Source organism: Colletotrichum spaethianum (genome assembly GCF_022836535.1).
Source record: "Colletotrichum spaethianum MAFF 239500 DNA, contig06, whole genome shotgun sequence".
Classification (NCBI taxonomy): Eukaryota; Fungi; Ascomycota; class Sordariomycetes; order Glomerellales; family Glomerellaceae; genus Colletotrichum; species Colletotrichum spaethianum.
This window is the reverse complement of record NW_026054776.1, coordinates 1,341,390-1,361,317: the sequence shown is the minus strand read 5'-3', so window position 1 is coordinate 1,361,317 and position 19,928 is coordinate 1,341,390. Positions and strand designations below refer to the sequence as shown.

Below are 19,928 nucleotides of genomic sequence, written 5' to 3'. Positions count from 1 at the left end.
CATCCGAGGAACCAGCACCTTATCATCATCCCACCTTTTTTTTTTACTGGCCGCCGGTCCAGGCCCGAGGGGGTGGGCGCGGGCGCGCGCTCAACGGCCGCTCACTATCAGGACCCAGGTGTCTCTGATTCCTGTGCCGGCGCCGGCAAAGGACCTCCCTAAAACCCTTCTAATCTCTAATTTCTCTTCTCACCAACATACTTACAACGCTCGCTGAGAGGACTCTGGCTTGAGAGGTTTACACGTTCCCGCCAGGATGCATCTCGTACCAAAAGAGGTCTGTACTGCCCTTGCGCCCGAGGTGCACACTCTTACACATCCCTGTCGCCTTGGCAAAGATTGGTTGAACCGCAACGGCCGTGTTAACGCGGGACATCGTGATTACAGCTCGATAAGCTCGTCATCTCGCAACTGGGCTCCATAGCGCAGCGGCGGCTCGCCCGGGGCGTCAAGTTGAACCACTCCGAAGCAACGGTACGGAACCCCCCTTTTACGGCCTCACCGCCGCCGTCCACGTCCGCGTGCACTAACACTCACACCCCAAAGGCATTGATCGCAAGCAACTTGCAAGAGCTCATCCGCGATGGCAACCACACCGTCGCCGACCTCATGAGCCTGGGCGCCACCATGCTGGGCCGGCGGCATGTGCTCCCTTCCGTGTGCAGCACCCTCCATGAGATCCAGGTCGAGGGTACTTTCCCCTCGGGGACCTACCTCGTGACGGTCCACAACCCCATCGCCACGGATGACGGGGATCTCGCCCGCGCCCTGTACGGCAGCTTCCTCCCCGTGCCGAGCAACGACCTCTTCGCCATGCCCGAGGTCGCCGCCTACGAGCCCAAGCGGGCCCCCGGCGCCGTCGTCACCGCCGTCCGCAAGGTGGCGCTCAACGGCACGCGGAAGCGCATCCGCCTCAGGGTGAAGAGCAGGGGCGACCGCCCCGTCCAGGTCGGCTCGCACTACCACTTCATCGAGACGAACCCGCAGCTCGAGTTCGACCGGGAGAAGTCGTACGGCTACCGCCTCGACATCCCCGCCGGCACGTCGGTGCGCTTCGAGCCCGGCGACGTCAAGACGGTGACCCTCGTCGAGATTGGCGGTAACAGGGTCATCCGCGGCGGCAACCGGCTCGCCTCGGGCGGCGTCGAGCTGTGGCGCGCGGGCGAGATTGTCGAGAAGCTCCAGCTGGCCGGCTTCGCGCACGCGCCGGAGCCCGAGGCCGTCATGGACTTCGCCGAGGCGTACCAGATGGAGCGCGCGGCGTACGTGACCATGTTCGGCCCCACCGTCGACGACCTCGTCCGCCTGGGGAGCACCGACCTGTGGATCAAGGTCGAGAAGGACTTCACCGTGTACGGCGACGAGTGCAAGTTCGGCGGCGGGAAGACGCTGAGAGAGGGTATGGGCCAGGCGACGGGGCGGCCGGACGCCGAGTCCTTGGACATGGTCGTCACCAACGCGCTCGTCGTTGACTGGACGGGCATCTACAAGGCCGACATTGGCGTCAAGGACGGTATGATTGTAGGGATCGGAAAGGCGGGTAACCCGGACGTCATGGACGGCGTGACGCCTAACATGGTTGTCGGCAGCTGCACGGACGTCGTGGCCGGCGAGGGTAAGATCATCACGGCCGGCGGCGTCGACTCTCACATCCACTTCATCTGCCCTCAGCAGGCGAACGAGGCCGTCGCGTCGGGCATCACCACGATGCTGGGCGGTGGCACTGGTCCTAGGTGAGATCCCAACCCCCTGTTCGGCGAGCGCACCGCACACATCGACTAACACCCCACACCCCCTTAGCGCCGGCACGTCCGCAACGACCTGCACTCCCGGCAAGAACTACATGCGCGAGATGCTCCAGGCCTGCGACTCGCTGCCCTTGAACATCGGTATTACCGGCAAGGGCAACGACTCGGCACCCGAGGCCCTGCGCGAACAGGTCCTCGCCGGCGCCTGCGGCCTCAAGCTCCACGAGGACTGGGGCACCACGCCCGCGGCCATTGACTCGTGCCTCAGCGTGTGCGACGAGCTCGACGTGCAATGTCTGATTCACACTGACACGCTCAACGAGTCTGGCTTCGTCGAGTCTACCATCAACGCCTTCGCCGGCCGCACCATCCACACCTACCACACCGAGGGCGCCGGAGGCGGCCACGCGCCGGACATCATCTCCGTCGTCGAGCACCCCAACGTGCTCCCCTCGTCCACGAACCCCACCCGCCCCTACACGCGCAACACGCTGGACGAGCACCTCGACATGCTCATGGTGTGCCACCACTTGTCCAAGAACATCCCCGAGGACGTGGCCTTCGCCGAGTCGCGCATCCGCGCCGAGACCATCGCCGCCGAGGATGTGCTCCACGACCTGGGCGCCATCAGCATGATGTCGTCCGACTCACAGGCCATGGGCCGTTGCGGCGAGGTCATCCTCCGCACCTGGAACACGGCGCACAAGAACAAGGTGCAGCGCGGGTTCCTGGCTGAGGACGAGGGAACGGGCGCCGACAACTTCCGCGTCAAGCGGTATGTGTCCAAGTACACCATCAACCCTGCTGTCGCGCAGGGCTTCGGGCACCTCGTGGGGAGCATCGAGGTCGGGAAGCTCGCGGACTTGGTTGTCTGGGATCCGGCCTGGTTCGGCACAAAGCCAACGTTGGTCATCAAGAGCGGCCTCATCGCTTCGGCACAAATGGTTAGTCCCCCCCCCCTTTCTCTCAACTTACCCTCTCGGCCCTCATCGGCCGCGATGCTGACGAACCCTCACAGGGCGACCCCAACGCATCGATCCCCACGGTCCAGCCCATTATCGCGCGGCCCATGTTCGCGCCCCTCGTCCCCGCGTCGTCGGTGCTGTTCGTCTCGGAGGGCTCCATCAGCTCCGGCGCCATCGCGTCCTACGGGCTCCGGAAACGCGTCGAAGCCGTCAAGGGCTGCCGCACCGTTGGAAAGAAGGACATGCGGTTCAACGACAGCATGCCGAAGATGCGCGTCGACCCGGAGAGCTACGTCGTCGAGGCCGACGGCGTCGTGTGCGAGGCGGCGCCAGCCGAGACGCTGCCGTTGACGCAGGCGTTTTACGTGTATTAAGTGAGGGAGAGAGAGAGAGAGAGAGAGACTGTGTGTGTGTGTGTGTGTGTGTGTGTGTGTGGTGTGTTTGGCGAAAAGGAGAGAGACGTAATTGATGAGGAAAGAAGGCGGGTTGAGGTGCGAGCAGTGAGGGGAAGCATTGCACAGCGTAGCGAGCGGCATCCGGGAGCTGGGATATGATGGGGTACTAATGACACATGAGAAAGCTATGATTCACTCAAAAAGCAATACAGCGTTGTTTCATTACCAAATCGCAGAAAGCTTGGCCGCCGCCGTGTTTGCCACACTCTCTGTGGCCTGTCAGCAAAAGACCCAGATCCATCAATCGCGAAGTCGGCATGCTTTTGATATTCGTCCTACAGGTGCTGAGACTGTGATGTGTCGGTACAGATCAACTTTCCGTAAAAAGGCTGCCACTGAGACTGGCTCCGCTCCTGATTATCGCACGTTCGAATACTGTAATCAACCATCTTTTGAATATGAAGTCAAGGTTGGCTGACAAGCTTAACCGTCAGTATTCAGCTTTTAGTCAAAGGTCTTGCGCGAAACATTATACACACACACACACCAAAGCGGAACGCCCGAGTAATGATCAAGATTTTTGATTCATGTCCATCGTTATACATACAGGACGAAAGAGACAGCATATAAGCCAACCCAAACCGAAGCCATGGATCCATACCGCCCGCCTCCAGCAGGGCGTTTTGTATTCCTTTCGCACATGTCCGTTGAACCCCTCCGTAACCACGCCTTGTGAAATCATACACACCGCACGCAAGCGACCGGGAAGGACTGAAGTAGATGTGGTCCTTTTCCCTTCCCCTCCCCTAGTCCAGCGCCTCCTTGGTACATCTGCGCCAATACTCAGGCCAGCCAGGGGGTCCGACGACAACTAGCCGCGCAATGAGGTATCATCTTTGCAAAAACCCAGAAACCCAGAAAGAAAAAGAAGAGATTAAGAGAGCCAGAAGTGAAGCAATCAAGCCTTGGCCTTCTTGGCTCTGCTCTTCTTCGCGGGCTCAGCTGGTTCAGCAGCGTCGGCAACCTTGGTGGATGTGCGGCGGCGCTTCTTGTCAGGGCTTGCGGGAGTGCCGGTGGTCTTGGCCTCGGTCTCAGCAGCGGGAGTGGCAGTCTTGCGCTTGCGGGTGGAGGCGGGCTTCTTGGGTGTCTTGACGGGGGCGGGAACCTCCTCTTCATCCTCGTCTTCGCCGGGGGCATCGACGGTGTTGGCCTGGTTCAGCTGCTCGGCGATGGCATCCTCAACGTCCGGGACAACATCAACAGGGTTTATCTGGATGTTGTGCTCCTCGGCGTACTTGAGGGCGGCGTCATCGTCCATGAGCCTGGCCTCCATGTTGCCGCCCTGCTTGTAGGCGTGGACACGGGCCTGATAAAGGCGGAGGTTGTACTGGTAGGCATTATTCCAGCCAGCCTTCTCGGCGGGGTTCATGGCCTTCCAGCGGCGCTGACCCTCCTCCTGAACGGCACCCTTGGGGGCAGCGTCACCGAGGTCAAGGGCAATGATGGGGCGGGCAGTCTGCATGTAGAGGAAGTAGGGGGTCAAGGGGCGCTTGGGAGCATTGGGGTCGTGGGTGCGCTTCTTGCGCTCCTTCTTCTCCTCAACAGGCGCAGGGTGGTAGGGAGCGCCGGCGGGGAGACCCAGGGCAAGGGGAGCAATGTTCTGAGCGACAGCGTGCTCAAGGTTGACCAGGGGGTGGTCGATGCCCGGGATGCCGTCATTAGCAGACTCGCCGAGAAGAAGGCTAGTCTGGCGGTAGTAGTCCTCGGAGAAGTTCTTGATCAACTCCAGGATGGTGATGAGACGCTGGTGGACCTGGGAGGCTGTTAGCACACTGTCTTGTTCATATCGCGAGTGTGTTGTATCAATGATGGGTGAAGTGCAGGTGAAGTGAAAGTGTGTAGCTGCCTGACTCAACTGAGCTGAAGCTCTTGTGGGACACAGCTCCGAGGCAAACGCGCGTTCACATTGAGTTGGTGTAAACAAGACGCCCAGCCCAGTCAAGTGCAGCGTGCTTGCATTTGCAATGAGTTATCGCGGCAAACAGGGCTGATCAGAACATGCTCGCTTGGCAATCAGGGTGGCCAGCAGCCAAAACGGTTATCAAGCACACGCACACGCGAAAACAATGAGCCAGCTTATGCTGATGCAGTGTTGACGATGTTGGGGCGATGGAGTTGCTGGAAGCCGAGGCACGCGTAGGACCAATGCTGGAGCTGGCGTGCGGGCTCGACTCCGGACGTATGTGACCCGTGCGTGGTCGCGGTGGTAGAGCGGGGGGGAGGGTGTTGGGAACAACAAAGCGACGCGAGGTCGAGTTGCAGCGAGGATGGAAGAGAGTGGTGGTGTTCTTACCGAGTCGCGGACGCGAATGAAACCCTCGACATCAATGTGTCTCTGGGGGATCTGGAGGGGCTGCACGGGCTGAGCGGGCGCGACGGGAACGGCAGCGACGGGAGGCTTGGGGGCCTCGGCGGCGGCCTTCTTCGAGGGACGGGGCATTGTGATGGTGATTTTGGAGGTTGTGGTTGACGGCGTGGGATTTTAGTGCCAGTGGGCGCTGTAAAACCAAGGTGCTGCTTTGAGGCGCGACGATGGAAGAAAGGCGGTTGGGTTGGGTTGGGTTGGGGGGGTTTGGTGCCTGAGAAAGTGAAGAAATGGGGGAAAAGAGGGAAAAGATTGGGAGGTTGGGGGAGGGCCTGAGCCGAATATGTAGTGCAGGCCGGGCGGGAGGGGTTTGGGAGTGATCTGGCACCTGTCTACCTTTTCTGGGGGGGTCGAGTGAGAAAGGGAAGGGGAGGGGAGAAAAAAAATTCGGGCAGGTGCGAGGTGCCCGCCCCAAAAATTCTGGACGACTTTGGGGCCTGTTCGCTCAGTCACTCAGTCACTCCCTCAGTTGCGCGCCCAGGGCTCCAGTAACAAAGTACCTCACCACCGGGCCTCACCTTAGCCCAGCTCCTCCCCCTTCCCTCTCTCTCTCTCTCTCGCTCTCTCTCGCTCTATTTGATCCTCCCAGGCGTCCCGGTGCTTGCCCCCCCCAGCTCCAAGCTGCTTCTCAGTCCCCCCCGTCCATTGTCTTTTCTGTCTTTACTGGTGCCACCCAATACAAAACCTTCGTTCCCAATCCTCTCTCACTCCAGGTCAATCACATCATGCGACACGTAAAAAGTGCCAGACACCCCTGCAACCCCCCAAGAGGACGCATCCACCTCAGTGCTGCTAATCAGTAAAAAAAAATTGCCTCGAGCCTCGCCCGATCGGTCTTGTCCAACTAAACCCGCCCCAGCAGCAGCAATTGTTGTGCCCCTCAGCATCGTCCTTTTCACCCCCTGCGAAAACAGCAAGCGCTCTCCACCCGCCAGCGAGCAACGGCAGGAACGGTGATCGCGACGGCGGCCTTTGCTGTCAGTGCCTTCAGAGCCTTTCCACTGGACACAATGCTCCATAACCAAACATCCACCTTTTTGGGCATAACCGGATAGCTTCTGCTCGCCCAGCCCATTGGCACTAAATGGAACACAACAGGGACATTTTAAGGCCACGTTCTCCAGACACACACACACACACACACACACAGAGAGGAGAATGCCACCCCAGGAGCATAGCACAATGAGGACCCAGGCAAGGCCCAGTGCTGCAAGCTTTTCCACCTCTGCACGCCGTCTTCCATTACCTTGCCGAAAAAAAGGTACCTGGAGTAGGTACCCCGTACCTTCGCGTTCTCCTCGGCTTCCGCGTACTTGGTGCCCATTGCCGCCTAGGACCCAAGTCCCCGAGCCTCGTCTTGTGTCTCTTGTCTTTTTGCTGTACTCTGCTATTGCAAGTGCCATATTCGGCCGACGATTCCTCGTGTTTCTTGGGAGAGGTCGTATGGTTTTCTGTTCATTTCTGGGAACTGGCAGCCATTCCGAGCGCGTGCATCCTTTGTTCGTGGCCGTTGCGGACGCTGAGATGCCCATAATGCGCCCGTCAGCGCGCTGGTTCCCATTCTGATGCTCTGGCGATACCTGCACTGGACTTTCAGTGGGGGCAGGGGACAATGGTGACGGGATGCTTTTTTCTCCCTCATCTTTTGCTGTATTTTTTTTTTATGGCGGCGCCCACATTTTCCGGTGCTGCACCACCACACGTCCCATTAGCGGTCGTGGCCTGGTCGCCCAATGAGCGCCCTGCGACGGGGGGCACCTTTTCCTCCCGCCTGTGTGGCTTCCGGCTGCCGCGACCTGAACCAGAAAGAAAAAAACACGACACACCCGAGCACAAACAACAATGACCGGGGGGAGGGGGGCATGGGCACCCGACTGAGGAGACTGCACTGCCCCCCCCCCCCCCAAAAGAGACCACGACCAATTTCCCCCCATCCCCTTCTCTCTCTCCGTCCTCGACAGCTCCCAGCCCGCCCACCGCCTAGGCATTAAAGCAGCAAGACCTCTGCGAGGTTGGGTGCCTATCCCCGCCTGTGTCTGCCTGAAACCTGGGACTGGCGGGACACTGCTGAGCACCACCCCCGACAGCGGCCGACAGCGGCCACATTCTGAGGCCCTTCCCCACTGCTTTACCTGTTGTTCCTCAGTTTCCCGCCAACTTCAGAGCACCCAGGCCCCGTTATCGCAGCCAGCGCAGCTCGACTTCTGACGACGCTGGCTGATCTGGTCTGTCCAGGCCGCCCGTTGCCGATTTCCCCCATGGCAGTGGCCCTCTCGCGCTCTCTCTCGCGACACTGAGAGCTGGACCCAGCTCCAGCCGAGGCGCTCTGCCTTCCCGTCCACCGAAAACCGCGGGTACCTTCGGCCAAGCGCATTCGTATCAGGGCCCATCCACCGCTGAGGCTACTGAGAGTTTGGCCGCGACTGTCTTGTCCACCCCGATGATGCAGCAGCGTTGCTCATCGGCGGGCTCTGGGCTGATGGAAGTCGGTGGCCTCGTGGGCGGGGTTCGCCCATGGACCGCCCCAGGAACTGAGGAACTTGTTCCTCTTGTGCGTGCCCAGCTAGCTCTACCCAGCAGAACCCCGAGCAGCGAGCAGCCCAAGTGCCGCCATTCCCATCCGCAACAGCACTGCCCAGTCCGAAAACCACTGAGCCCATTTCACGCAATGCTCTTGCGCTCTCTCTGTAGCCCTCGTTCTCAATGGCCAACTGCAGCATTTGGCGACACTCCTCACATGCGAGCATTCCACTCCCCTTACCCACGGCAGCAGGTGTCTCCCTTTGGCCCCCGAGTCCAGCGCTTTCCTTCTACCTTCTACCCATCCGCAAGCCAGTGTTCGCGACTCCTCTTTTGGGCTTGGGGCTGTCCCCTTCCAGCGTCTCAATCATCCGCCGTCAGCTCTGGCATTTCCTGCTATCGGCAATTCGCTGCCACTATTGATGCTGTCGTCAACTGTCTTCCAGGACACATAGCACGGCACTCCAGAAACCGGGACCCTGCCACAACAGGGCTGCGCCTCCGGAACAAGTGAGCCAGCACGCAGCGGCGGCCTTGGACCCCCTCGTTCGATTTGTTCCATGACAGCAGCTCGTTGAAGTCTGGCGCTTGAACGACGAGCGCCATGCTACGGACGTTAACCACGGCGAGGCATGGTTCAGTGGCAGAATGGAACGGGCACTTGGAACGCGCTCACTCTTCACTTGTCGTCGCCGCCGTCGCCACGACGACTGCTTGATGCTGCGCACTGAAATCCCGTTCGCCACAGCTGCCAACACTGGCGACCAGGTTGTGACTTGGCCGAATACCTACATGACTGTGATACTGTTTGCTGCCTTCCACCTTATCGAGCATCCCCTCCTACTTCCCATGCTTGGCAGAATCCAGAGGCAGCTGTGTGACATCCGGTGGTTGTATTTAGGTATCTGTACCCGAGTGCCTCCCAGACAACAGCTAAGAGTTTCCACGATACCTCGTCTGCCATTGTTGTTTGTCCATCTCGTCAACGCCGGGAAATGTTCCGAATGCCTGGCTCCATCAACCGTGACAAAGCCACGATATGGCAGCCCAAGTCGCGTTCGTATATAATGGACACCCATGCACACTCATGACGCTCGTGAAACTGTCCACACTGCAGCAAGCAGGAATACAAATTCACGCCCGAAATGGACGTCTGATGGTGCAATTGCAGTAACGCGTCTTCTTGGCCGAAGACACCGTGTGCTCACCGAAATGTTCTTTTCCAAGTCTACCTCACCGAGCCGGCTGCCAGTGAGCATGGGAGACGACTGAACAGGCAACATCAAAACGGTGAACTGCGTGAACTCTGCTCATCGAATCCTTTCCGTCGGAAGTCCCAGTGCAATTCACTCGTCGAGTCACACACGGATCCCGGCCTTGGCCGTAGCACACGATGAAGCCCATATTCGGGGTTCTGGATGGGCAGGTGCCAGAGATCTCTGACCGTACGACTAGATCTAAGCTCGAACGAAACGACTTCACGTTATTCAGGGCCGTAGACAACTAACCCAAGCACGTGTCGTGTATCAACGAGTGATGTACAAGAGCAACTGTTTGGATGCTACGTCGACCGTCGCCAACGCGTTTCTCGCTTAATCACAACAACATTGTAACGCGACTCTGTAGCCACAACGCCCCTCTATAACGGGCACGTCTCACGTCGTCTCCATCCTGGGGCGACTTGACAAGCGCCCATTGAAAGCCGGGTGAAAACGGTTCAACGTCTTCAGAGCTTTTGCTGCGGTTGGCTGTCTTAGAATGCTCCCCCAGTACAAGGCTTGGAGCGAACTGCTAAAAGACCATCACTTGCGGCCAAGCCAAGGTGTGTGGCTGATGCACAAACACTTCGCGTCATCGTCTGCCTTGTGGCATGATCTGTTCTGTTCGGCCGAGGTGAACAGGCTGGAGACGCGGATCTACAAGTCTGTTCGCTGCAGCCTCGTGCTTCAACAGCGATGGAGTCCGACGACTTGATGCTTCTCTACCTAAGCACGCGCCGTCGCCGAGCGCGAAGATAGGCGCCGTCTGACATGGGGGGACTTTCTCCATGGGAAGCTGTCCTGCGGCGCTGTCCCGCAGCGAAAGCTGAGCTTTTGCTTTGCCCCTCACTGCCCCTCACTCCTCCTCACGTTCACCACTCATGCGAGGTCCAGTCACCTTCCGTCAAACAAGAGAAGGTGGCCCCCGGGGAGCTGGCCTGACCGCCAACCGTCTCATCCCGTTTTGAAACGAGAACCCCCATCAAAACTCGGCGAGGGGGGGAAGGGCCTCACAGCTGGAGGCAGCCCATTGGCAGCGGATCCGGCCCCGCGACCCCTCCACCGCAACAGAATGGCATGGTACGTAGACTATCCGAAGAGGATGGAGGGCATTGCCAGTTTCTCCAATGCCTATTTTCAGTTCAACGAGTGTGTGCCTCAGCTTCCTCTGAACGCCGGTCAACGCGTCAGCTATTGACCGAGGTGCTCATCCGAGGCTTGATGGGAATGCTATCGTATCCTCATCATCCGTAATGCAAAAAAATGAAATTAATTTGGCGAAATCTTTATGAGACGGACCCCTCTCGAGAATCGTTGCCAAGTGGATTGGAGGACACTGGACGTGCCCGCGCCTTCGCTTGCCCACTTCAGTCGATGTATCCGTATCCGCCGCACCTGCCCAAGCAACGCCTCATTCCATAGCTTGCAAACCAATTGTCGGTGAGAAGTGCGTCATTGCACAATTCATCTCGCACATCTGAAATCCGCCACTTCACCTCATCTTGTCAGACCTAACATCGGATATCCCAAGACGCTGCTGGAGCACAGCGCCGCGTCCTTCCTTACACAGGCGACACTCGTCTCTATTTGATCTTCAGCTGGCCAAGGTCCTGGACGCGCCCGTCGGGCACTTAGCAGCACCAGCGCCCCGAAAGGACCGACGATCAGCTACCGGATCGAATCCACACAGCTGCGTTGAGCTTGATGCAGACCCCTGCCCCATCCGACCTTGCATCTCCCGTCACCAATACTTTGTTCTGGTACGTGTCCCCCACCCGTCTCTCAGGTACCCCGACCCTTTTCCCAACCAGCGGCGCTACTGGGCCACTGGCACCCATTCCCCTGTTCTTAATTCAAGCTCCCAATCGGCATCCGCAAGCCCCTCCATCGCTGGCTGGCATTGGTGGGGGGAGCTTCTTGGCAGCAGCTATCGCGCAGTAGTATGATGCCATGGCGCTTGGGGGCTTGGACCACAGACCACCGCAGAACCATATTGCGAACTGGGAACGGGGACAAGGTGGGAGGTGGGAGGGAGGGGCAGCAAGCAACAGAACCGCTTGATTGTCGGCCCTCCTGTTCACTCGAGCTGCCTCGTGTTTCTGGCTTCTGATAGCTCCAAGTGCCAATGGGTGCGTTCCAGTTCCAGTCCCCTCGTTCCATCCATGCTCCCTAAGCTTGGAAGAAGACAGTGACACGCCGTCCCGTTGCCCCTCCACCGCCTCCAGCCCTGATCATAGCCCCTCCTTTCCCTTCTGCAACCCCTTGCTTGTGTCATATCCTCCTCCTTTATTTTATGACCTCCCCTCCCTCCCGCCATCATACCTTTGTTTTGCTTCTACGTAAAACCCACTTCACCTCAACCCGTCACTAAACTGTCTCTACAGAACGGCGACGAACAAACATACCTGCACACCACCAAGAGAGAGAGGATACGAAGTACAAGTCAACATGCTCGACGCCAGGTCCTACCCGCTGCTGGTCGGTCTGCTTGTGCTGGTCTGCCTTGCCCAGCCAACCTATGCCTTCGGAGCTGGTAACATTGCCAGCATCTCCAAGGTTGAGGGCCAGAACTGTGAGCCTACCCCCAAATGATACCTGTCACCCGCACCAAGTCGGCTAACCCATCGGTTGCACAGGGCGCCACGGTGACATCGAAGATGCTCTCCTCACCCTCGCCATGGCTCGCGCCATGAACGGCAAGAAGTTCAGCAAAATGATGGTCTCCCGTGTCTACTTCGGCAACTGGCTGCGAGACTATTCCCAGGCCATCGACGTCGGCACTGTCAAGTCCGTCTCAGCCGAGGCCATCCGCCTGCTCCTCTGCGTCCTGGGTTTCCTGACCTTCGGCTACGGTTCCAAGGAGTTCGAGGTCACGGCCGACCGCCTGGGCTGCTACCGTCCCGAGGACCACATCGACAACCCCAAGAACTACGCCGACAACGAAGATGCCCGCCGGTACGACAGTCGCCTGAGAGGTCCCGTCGACGAGAACGTCGAGCTCGGCATTGATCGCGAGACCGGCATGAAGAACTACATCGCCAACGAGCAGGCCGGCATCATGACTTCCGCCGCCCACGTCCGCAGCCTATTCTCCCGCTGCATCGAGCTCGCTCGAGGATACTCCCGAAACAAGAACCAGGCCGACCTTTACGAGGCGATGCGTCTCATGGGTACCGGTCTGCACTGCTTGGAGGGTACGTCGGAGACCTGAGCACAAAAGGCTCACCTTGGCTTTGGGCTAAATCATTTCGAGATGTTGCTAACGCCGTGGCTCGCAGACTTCTTCGCTCACAGCAACTACTGCGAGCTTTCCCTCATCGAGATGGGCGAGCGTGATGTGTTCCCTCACGTCGGCCGTGACACTCGGATCAGACTCAACGGAGCTAGAGACGAGGTCTACCCGATTGTCACTGGTACCTTTGGCGGTGTTGACTTCCTCCACTCCGTCACTGGTGAAGGTGCGTAAGATGAAATTGCTTGAATGACGCGGCGACTAATAGCATCATAGTCTCCGACAAGCTTACCCAGAACGAGATCGAGGAGCTCGAGGGTACCCTCCAGGAGAGCAAGAACAACGACACTAGCATTCTGCGAAACCTCTTGGACATGATTCCCGATGGTATCTTCGGCGGTAAGCACCAGAGCAACCGTGTGGACGAGCTCCAGAGCAACGCCACCTCCTCGCAGCTCCAGAACATGCAGGTCTCTCCCAGAGAGCCTGAGGAGTACACTCGCTACATCCAGGATGTCTTTAGGCAGATCATGCCTGCCATCGAGTTCCACGACGAGATCCTGCAGGGAATCACCGAGGCCGTCGAGAAGATCCCGGTCCTGCCCAAGATCCTGGAGCAGCTCGAGGAGCAGCTGTCCAAGTTTGTCTTCTCCGTCATCGCCCCCTTCATCCTCCCCGTCATCAACCAGATCCGCAACGAGCTCCGCACCGGCTCGGCCGAGATCATTGAGAGCAGTGAGAGGGAGCAGCACATCGTCTTCGAGGATGACCGCAGCACTGACCCTACTCACTCCATGCTGTCCAAGGACCACTTCACCAACGTAAGAACCAATGCCCCGGGATCACCAGAATAAGAGCTAAGGGTTTCCACAGATTCTGAACGAGGTCGCCGGCCGTTGCGCTGCCAAGACGCTCCACTGGGTTGTCCCCCAGCTTATGGAGGCCATTGATGATGAGAACGTCGATATCAACCGCACCCTGAACCGCATCATCTTTGGCGTTATGCACCACCCCGCCCAGCGCGACATGGGCGAGGATGGCGCCCGTGAAGGACGTCAGAAGATCTTCCAGTTCGTCGAGGAGTGGTGGAACGCCATGGACAGGCGCCAGCAGGACGACTACCGCCGCAAGCTGAGCCGCGAGGGCGTCGAGCGCGGCGAGAACCACAAGGAGGGCGTCCACGACACCGGCCACGGTCACGGCTGCAGCGGCAAGCTTCACATGCGCAAGCAGTTTGGCGAGCCCACGACCTGGGAGGACAAGGTTGCCGACAAGGCTGCTGGTGCCATTCTCGAGGGTGTTTCTGGCGGAATCGCCGGCCTCGTCGAGCAGCAGACCGGAGTCAAGGTTCCCAAGTACAAGCACCAGGAGGAGCAGGAGGAGAGCAGCGGTGGCGCTGGCGGCCTGATTGGATCCATCCTCGGCGGTGTCTTCAAGAAGGACGAGAAGGAGACTCAGCACAGCAGCCGCCGTGACGACGACGGCGGTTACACCGAGACCACGACCGAGTACGGCCACCACGGCAACAAGTACGGTCAGGCCGAGTACAGCGAGACCCAGTACCCCGGCGGCGGCGGTCGCTCCGAGTACCGCAGATACGAGCAGGAGGACAGCCACGGCGGACGCCAGACCAGCGGCCAAGAGTACGAGCAGACCACGGAGACCAGACCCTCCTACGGCGGCGGTTACGAACAGCGCACTGAGACCCACCGATATGAGGGCAACACCGAGTCCGGTTACAGCGGTGGTCGCCGTGACGACAACGAGGGCGGCTACGGCGGCCGTCGCCAAGAGGAAAGCAGCTATGGCGGCGGCTACGGCGGCGGACGCCGGGACGACAACGAGAGCAGCTATGGCCGCCAAGAGCAGAGCAGCTACGGTCGCCAAGAGGAGAGTGGCTACGGCCGTCAGGAGCAGAGCTACGGCGGTGGCCGTCGCGAGGATGAGGGAGGATACGGCGGCGGCGGTCGTCGTCAGGAGGAGAGCAGCTACGGCCGTCAGGAGGAGAGCTACGGCGGTGGACGCCGTGATGACAACGAGAGCAGCTATGGTCGCCAGGAGGAGCACCACGGCGGCCGACGCCGCAACGACGACGATGACGAGCGTCGCGAGGAGGGCGGCGGCGGCTTCGGTGACTTCATTGGCAAGGTCGCGGAGAGCTTTGGTGACAACAACAACAACAACCGCAGATGGTAGGAGCGTTTCGGCTGTTTCTCTTGATGGTTCTGTGCTTTTACGTGGGAGCCGGGCGGAGGGCAGGGCTTTGCTTGGCGGCTGTGCTTTGTAGACGAAGACGGTCTGGCGGGTGTTTTTCCGTTGTTTATGAACAGAGGGTGTAGCTGGGTGGTTAAAGCTACAGGTTACCGGCAGGGTCCATGAAGAGCAATAACGAGAAAAGTCTTGATTTCGGTGACGAACATTCCAAGCGACATTGGTGAACCACATTCCGAGTCAATTTGATTGCTTGGGCCAACAAGGTGCCTGCCTCTCACCCACCTTTTTTGCACGCCCGAGGAACTCTATATGCCGTCTTCCAGGTTTCCGGATGAACTCTAGTCGTGTGCGCAGTCTAGGCCGCGGGACGGGAGGCCGGGGCTGGCTGATCACTTGCCGTAAGCGGGCACCGGACCCGGCCTCCGAATCTCACTCTGCCTAGATGGAAGAAGAGAAAAGAGAAACGTGGTCCGACGGGGCTGCAGCAGCTGGTTCGGAGGAGGCTGGCCGCGCGGCCGTTGCGCGAGGTGGCGGGGGAGGTTCCCGCCGAGTCGGTCCTTGCCATTCAGTGTATTTGAGCCGGCGGCATCTCCCTGGTACGAAGGGCTCGCATGCGGTGTCGTCGTTTCTGGTATATTGGACGACGGAGGGAGGGGGAGGGAAGGCACTCTATCCAACCTTTTCTTGTTCCCAAGCCGGACTTTTTAGGGGCTCGGCGTCCCGGGGCCAGGGCACCCGCGTGCCTGGGCCGCGCCCCTCGGGAGGCGTCTGTCTGTCAGCCTGTCAGTCAGTCAAGCATAACGATGAGGCTTCTCAACCGCCAGCTTCCCTCCGGAGCGCTATGCCAAGAGCAGGGGGGGGGGTTCCCACCTCTTCGGCACGGCTAAATTGGCCGTGGATAAACCAGGTGATTGCTTTTTAATATTTGGCTCCCGCAGAACGACGAGAGAATGGCCGGAATAGGGTGATGGTGTGGTATAAGACGCGAGTGGGACGGGACGAAATTGGTCGTCAACAAACCATCATTCAGGGTTTTGGTAGACCGATCCCCCCTCACGGTCCTATCCATCACGCAGGAAAGACTGACTACATGTGGAAGATACAGTCTCTTCGTTCGATGGCTGCGTAGTGCATATAACCATCATCTACTCCCCGTTGATCCAAGGACGGAGGAACCAGCTCATCACACTTCCCTCTAGAGAAAGGCAACCAGATACTTCTACAAGATGCAGCCCAAGCAAACCCTTCTCTCCTTCTTCCTCCTCCCCCTCCTCCCCTTCTCGACAGCCCAGTCGTCCGGCACGGGCTCGACAACCCGCTACTGGGACTGCTGCAAGCCTTCCTGCGCCTGGCCCGGCAAATCCAGCCAGCTCGCCACGGGGCCCGTGACGACCTGCGACCGCAATGACAACCCCCTCTCCGACGGCGGCGCAACGCGCTCCGGGTGCGATTCTGGAGGAAGCGCGTACATGTGCAGCAGCAACTCGCCCTGGGCCATCAACGACAGCCTCGCGTACGGGTGGGCGGCCGTGAGGATCTCCGGAGGCACTGAGAGCCAGTGGTGCTGCGCGTGCTATGAGCTCACGTTCACGAGCGGGCCCGTGGCAGGGAAGAAGATGATCGTGCAGGCTACGAACACGGGCGGGGACTTGGGACAGAATCATTTCGACCTTGCTGTGAGTTTGCTTTCTGTTGTCTTGCACTTGCATATTTGCCGTTCACCGTTCGCCGTTCGGAGTTGCGGGGCGGACGGCGGTGGTTGATGCACGGAGCTGGTGCCAAGCCGTAAGAGCCCGGAAACTGCGGCCAACCGTGGCGGGGGGGCATTGCGTTTAACCACCCAATGTGCAATACACACAAGATCAAGTATTGGGACCAGAAGCTGACCACATCCTTCCGCAGATCCCCGGCGGTGGCGTGGGCCTGTTCAACGCTTGTACGGACCAGTACGGAGCGCCGGCCAACGGGTGGGGCCAGCGGTACGGCGGCGTCAGCTCCCGCTCCGAGTGCGACGCGTTCCCGCAGAAACTCAAGGCCGGGTGTTACTGGCGGTTCGATTGGTTCAAGGGCGCCGACAACCCGGCCGTGTCCTTCAAGCAAGTGACATGCCCGGCGGAGATCACAAACAAGAGCGGCTGCAGGCGGCAGGGGTAGATAGACATCAGTTTCAAGACTGCTCAGACGACACTCTTCCTGTCGAGGCTGGCTCCCGTCCGCATGTGAAGGTGTGCTGCAAGCTCTTTGGGGTGCTACATCTTACGTCCGTAGCCTTCCACTCTCTGGGACCTTGTGGAATCAAAAAGCCAAGCCCTATTTCGAACATGTTAGGTCTTGACCGCGAATAGAAACCTTTCCGCCACTTCGCGTCAAGTCCTAGTGCTCGAGTCGACTATGATGAGGAGGCTTGATAACAAGCCGCTGCCACGAAACAGAGCCCAGAGACTTGGCTTGTCAAATATTTAATCAGCGGCGCGTGTAGAGTCCCGTCTCCCTGGGTTTCATGGCAATGCACGTGAATGCGAAACACTTGGGACGGCTTCTCCAAACGTCGTTGTCCTTACTCGACAAAGTTGACCGGAAGCACTTGGCAAGCTACCACAGGCCTTGGTAAAAGGCGACCCTCATGCTTGGAGGACCAAGACACTGCAAATTCCCAGAGCTCTTACAGCCAAGACAGGAGGCCAAGAGATTCACCTGAGTGTAACACCGCCTCCCAAGAAATTGCTGTCGGGCGCAGCCCCTGAGAGCAAACCTCACCATGCTGGCAGCTGGTCAGCGGCCGGAGGGCGTACAACCAGACACAATATAATCGCAAGCCGTCGGGGTTTTTCCTTCTTGCGTTCCCGTCGTCGTCGGGCGTATCTGTGTCGCAGCTGGGCGTGACGCGTTGACAAATGAGACGCCAGGCATGCACATGACGTAGGGATGATTATCGGCTTAACTTGCCGAGTGAGACAAGGGGACAGCGCCAGGGAGCCTGTGAAATGCCGAGCGTAGTATAAGAGTCACGAGGGCGGCTGTCCGGCATCTTCGGGTGGCCTGAAAGAAGCCGCAATGTTCGAGCAACTGATTATTAAGAACTCTCGAGACATATTGCAGTATCGGCGAGACCAGATCGGTTTCGCCAAAGCACATGGCAGTCTGCGACTCTGTCAGTCAGCAAGGATCGAGCAGAAAATTGCCGTCGCAAGCGTGAGATATAGCCCCTGTCCTAGTGGACCACGCTGGGGGGAGCCCCAGTTGTTTCAATGACGTCTGCTTGGGCGCCGTGGTTGTGAGGGGTACCCGGCGCCAGTACTCTCCATGTGCCTCTGCGTCGAGTTGGCTCTAAACTAAACACCAGGGAAGGCTCTCAAAGTAGCATCGCAGTAGCGAATATTTGCCTAACCGCAGTATTAAAACGAGGAGCCTGTCGCCAACAGGCTGTCCCTCAAGCTGCATCTTGCTGTCCGGAGGAGGTCGACATTGATAGACGTGAAGACGGGATGCCAAGCCTGGGAGGCGACTGGGTGATCGAGACTAGAAGGCGAGGTACAGTCGCTAGAAGCCCTCCCCGTAGCCCGTAGGCTGCGTTGCCGCGGGACAAACATCGTAGAATCCCGGGTGCCGTGCACCGGTATCCATCTCAGTGTTGGCACTGGACTTTGACTTACCCGACTGGCGCGTGATATGCAGGCCGCGCAATGTACGCTTCCACTAGTCGAGTGTTGAGGGGCGGTCTGAGGGTGTGCGTCCAGGCTGTTGGCGGCCGCGTGCTAGTGAGCGCCCAGGCCGCAGTCGCCCTCTTACAAGGTCGACGACGAGTTTGCTTGGTGTCGCGATTTATCAAGTTGACGGTCTATTGGCGCGTCTCGTACGATGTCATCGTCGGCTGAAGGCCAGTTGCCATCGCGCTGCCATATGACATGTCCCAAGGCCTCCCAAGGCTTGCCAATGTGTGGCAAGGATATGGGAGAGGGTCGAGACAACGCAGGATGAGCATGTGTCACTTGTGCGAAGGTCTGCACGTTGAGGGTCTGTTCGCCTGGAGAGGCACGCGAGTGGTGCCATATTGCTGGGAAGCCCAGGCGACAATTAGCCAAGAACGACCGGGCGACCTGGTCGAGCTGTCAAGCACATCGGTCGGTGCAAGTGAAGTCCAGAATTGTCGGCACAAGTTGCCGCGGAAGAGAGTCGAGCCTCTTGCAGTAGGAGACCGCAACTCCGTCGAGAGGGTGCAGACGGAAACAACACCATGCGGCAAGGCTAGGAAGCAGACTTTCCTCTTGGAAGTATGCCGTGTTGGATTGTTGCTGCAGTCGATGGGCCGAAGAACGGTGTTGGCGTGACCGAACGGAAGGGGGAGATGGTATCCGTCCCCGAGGGCGGCATTACGTCTTGAGCAGGCGGCGGCCCAAGTAAAAACTCTCTCTCCTTCGCGCTAAAGCAGGCGATGCCAGCCGGGTGTTTTAGCGGGAGCGAGGAGCCGATGGACGGAAAGACAAGGAAGGTGGGAGTGTCCTTTCCTCCTCCCCGGCCTCCCAGCTTTCGAAATGGAGTACCCCAGGTGCAGGTAGAGGTGTACGAGCGGTTCGGCAAAGAAGGATTCGAGTCAACCTGACGGGTCGCGAGGACGAGAAACGGGACTCGGCACAGACGAACGGGGGAGGTCGCTGAACAGATCAGACAAGCTTCGAGGCAACAAAAAGCTTAGCAGTGATGACATGCGATCCGATGGTCTCCGGGAGAGGATTGTGCTGGGGGCTGCTGCGTTTGTCCGTACGATGTGCAGGATAACACGGCAAGACAGGGAGATGTAGTGAGACTGTTTGACTTGTTTGAGCGTTGCTGCACATGCCGCAATAAACGACAACGGCACGAACGGCAATAGCGTGACTAACTTGCAGACGAGAGCGGCCCTGGTTTGTCGGTCGTAGTGTACTGTAGTCGCGCAAGCAGATGCGGGACTGCAGGTGCAGGGTGGAAATGCAGGTCTTGGGGACTCCCTCGGGCCCAACTGTTGCCGTTTTGGTGATTGAGAATGCTGTTAGTTCCCTGCCGGCACGTTATCCGGACCACAGAAGTGTGCACCATCGACTGCTACTGACGACAGGAGCCAGCCCGTGTCTGTTGGTTTGGCAAAGAGCCAGGTTTTCGACTTCCAAAGATGGATTAAATCGTAGATGCGTCG

General features: G+C 59.0%; 6 protein-coding genes across 6 annotated transcripts; 4 read left to right on the top strand and 2 right to left on the bottom strand.

Moving 5' to 3' along the window:
* Positions 1–256: 256 nt before the first annotated feature.
* ColSpa_03377 (ureidoglycolate lyase) lies at positions 257–3,087 on the top strand (the record flags this gene model as incomplete). The annotated part of the gene is made up of 5 exons (XM_049269589.1): positions 257–277; positions 388–474; positions 547–1,733; positions 1,801–2,692; positions 2,767–3,087. 5 exons carry the CDS (start codon positions 257–259, stop codon positions 3,085–3,087), a joined length of 2,508 nt encoding a protein of 835 aa, XP_049125546.1.
* A 979-nt stretch (positions 3,088–4,066) lies between these two features.
* ColSpa_03376 (high mobility group protein 1) lies at positions 4,067–4,953 on the bottom strand (the record flags this gene model as incomplete). Its single annotated transcript, XM_049269588.1, has 2 exons — positions 4,067–4,921; positions 4,942–4,953. 2 exons carry the CDS (start codon positions 4,951–4,953, stop codon positions 4,067–4,069), a joined length of 867 nt encoding a protein of 288 aa, XP_049125545.1.
* A 291-nt stretch (positions 4,954–5,244) lies between these two features.
* On the bottom strand, positions 5,245–5,608 carry ColSpa_03375 (uncharacterized protein; the record flags this gene model as incomplete). The annotated part of the gene is made up of 2 exons (XM_049269587.1): positions 5,245–5,316; positions 5,462–5,608. 2 exons carry the CDS (start codon positions 5,606–5,608, stop codon positions 5,245–5,247), a joined length of 219 nt encoding a protein of 72 aa, XP_049125544.1.
* Positions 5,609–11,760: 6,152 nt separating this feature from the next.
* ColSpa_03374 (uncharacterized protein) lies at positions 11,761–12,523 on the top strand (the record flags this gene model as incomplete). Its single annotated transcript, XM_049269586.1, has 2 exons — positions 11,761–11,884; positions 11,949–12,523. The coding sequence occupies 2 exons, from the start codon at positions 11,761–11,763 to the stop codon at positions 12,521–12,523; spliced, it is 699 nt and encodes a 232-aa protein (XP_049125543.1).
* A 42-nt stretch (positions 12,524–12,565) lies between these two features.
* On the top strand, positions 12,566–14,740 carry ColSpa_03373 (uncharacterized protein; the record flags this gene model as incomplete). The annotated part of the gene is made up of 3 exons (XM_049269585.1): positions 12,566–12,770; positions 12,821–13,365; positions 13,418–14,740. 3 exons carry the CDS (start codon positions 12,566–12,568, stop codon positions 14,738–14,740), a joined length of 2,073 nt encoding a protein of 690 aa, XP_049125542.1.
* Positions 14,741–15,984: 1,244 nt separating this feature from the next.
* Positions 15,985–16,912, top strand: ColSpa_03372 (putative endoglucanase type K; the record flags this gene model as incomplete). The annotated part of the gene is made up of 2 exons (XM_049269584.1): positions 15,985–16,434; positions 16,661–16,912. 2 exons carry the CDS (start codon positions 15,985–15,987, stop codon positions 16,910–16,912), a joined length of 702 nt encoding a protein of 233 aa, XP_049125541.1.
* Between the last annotated feature and the right edge of the window lie 3,016 nt (positions 16,913–19,928).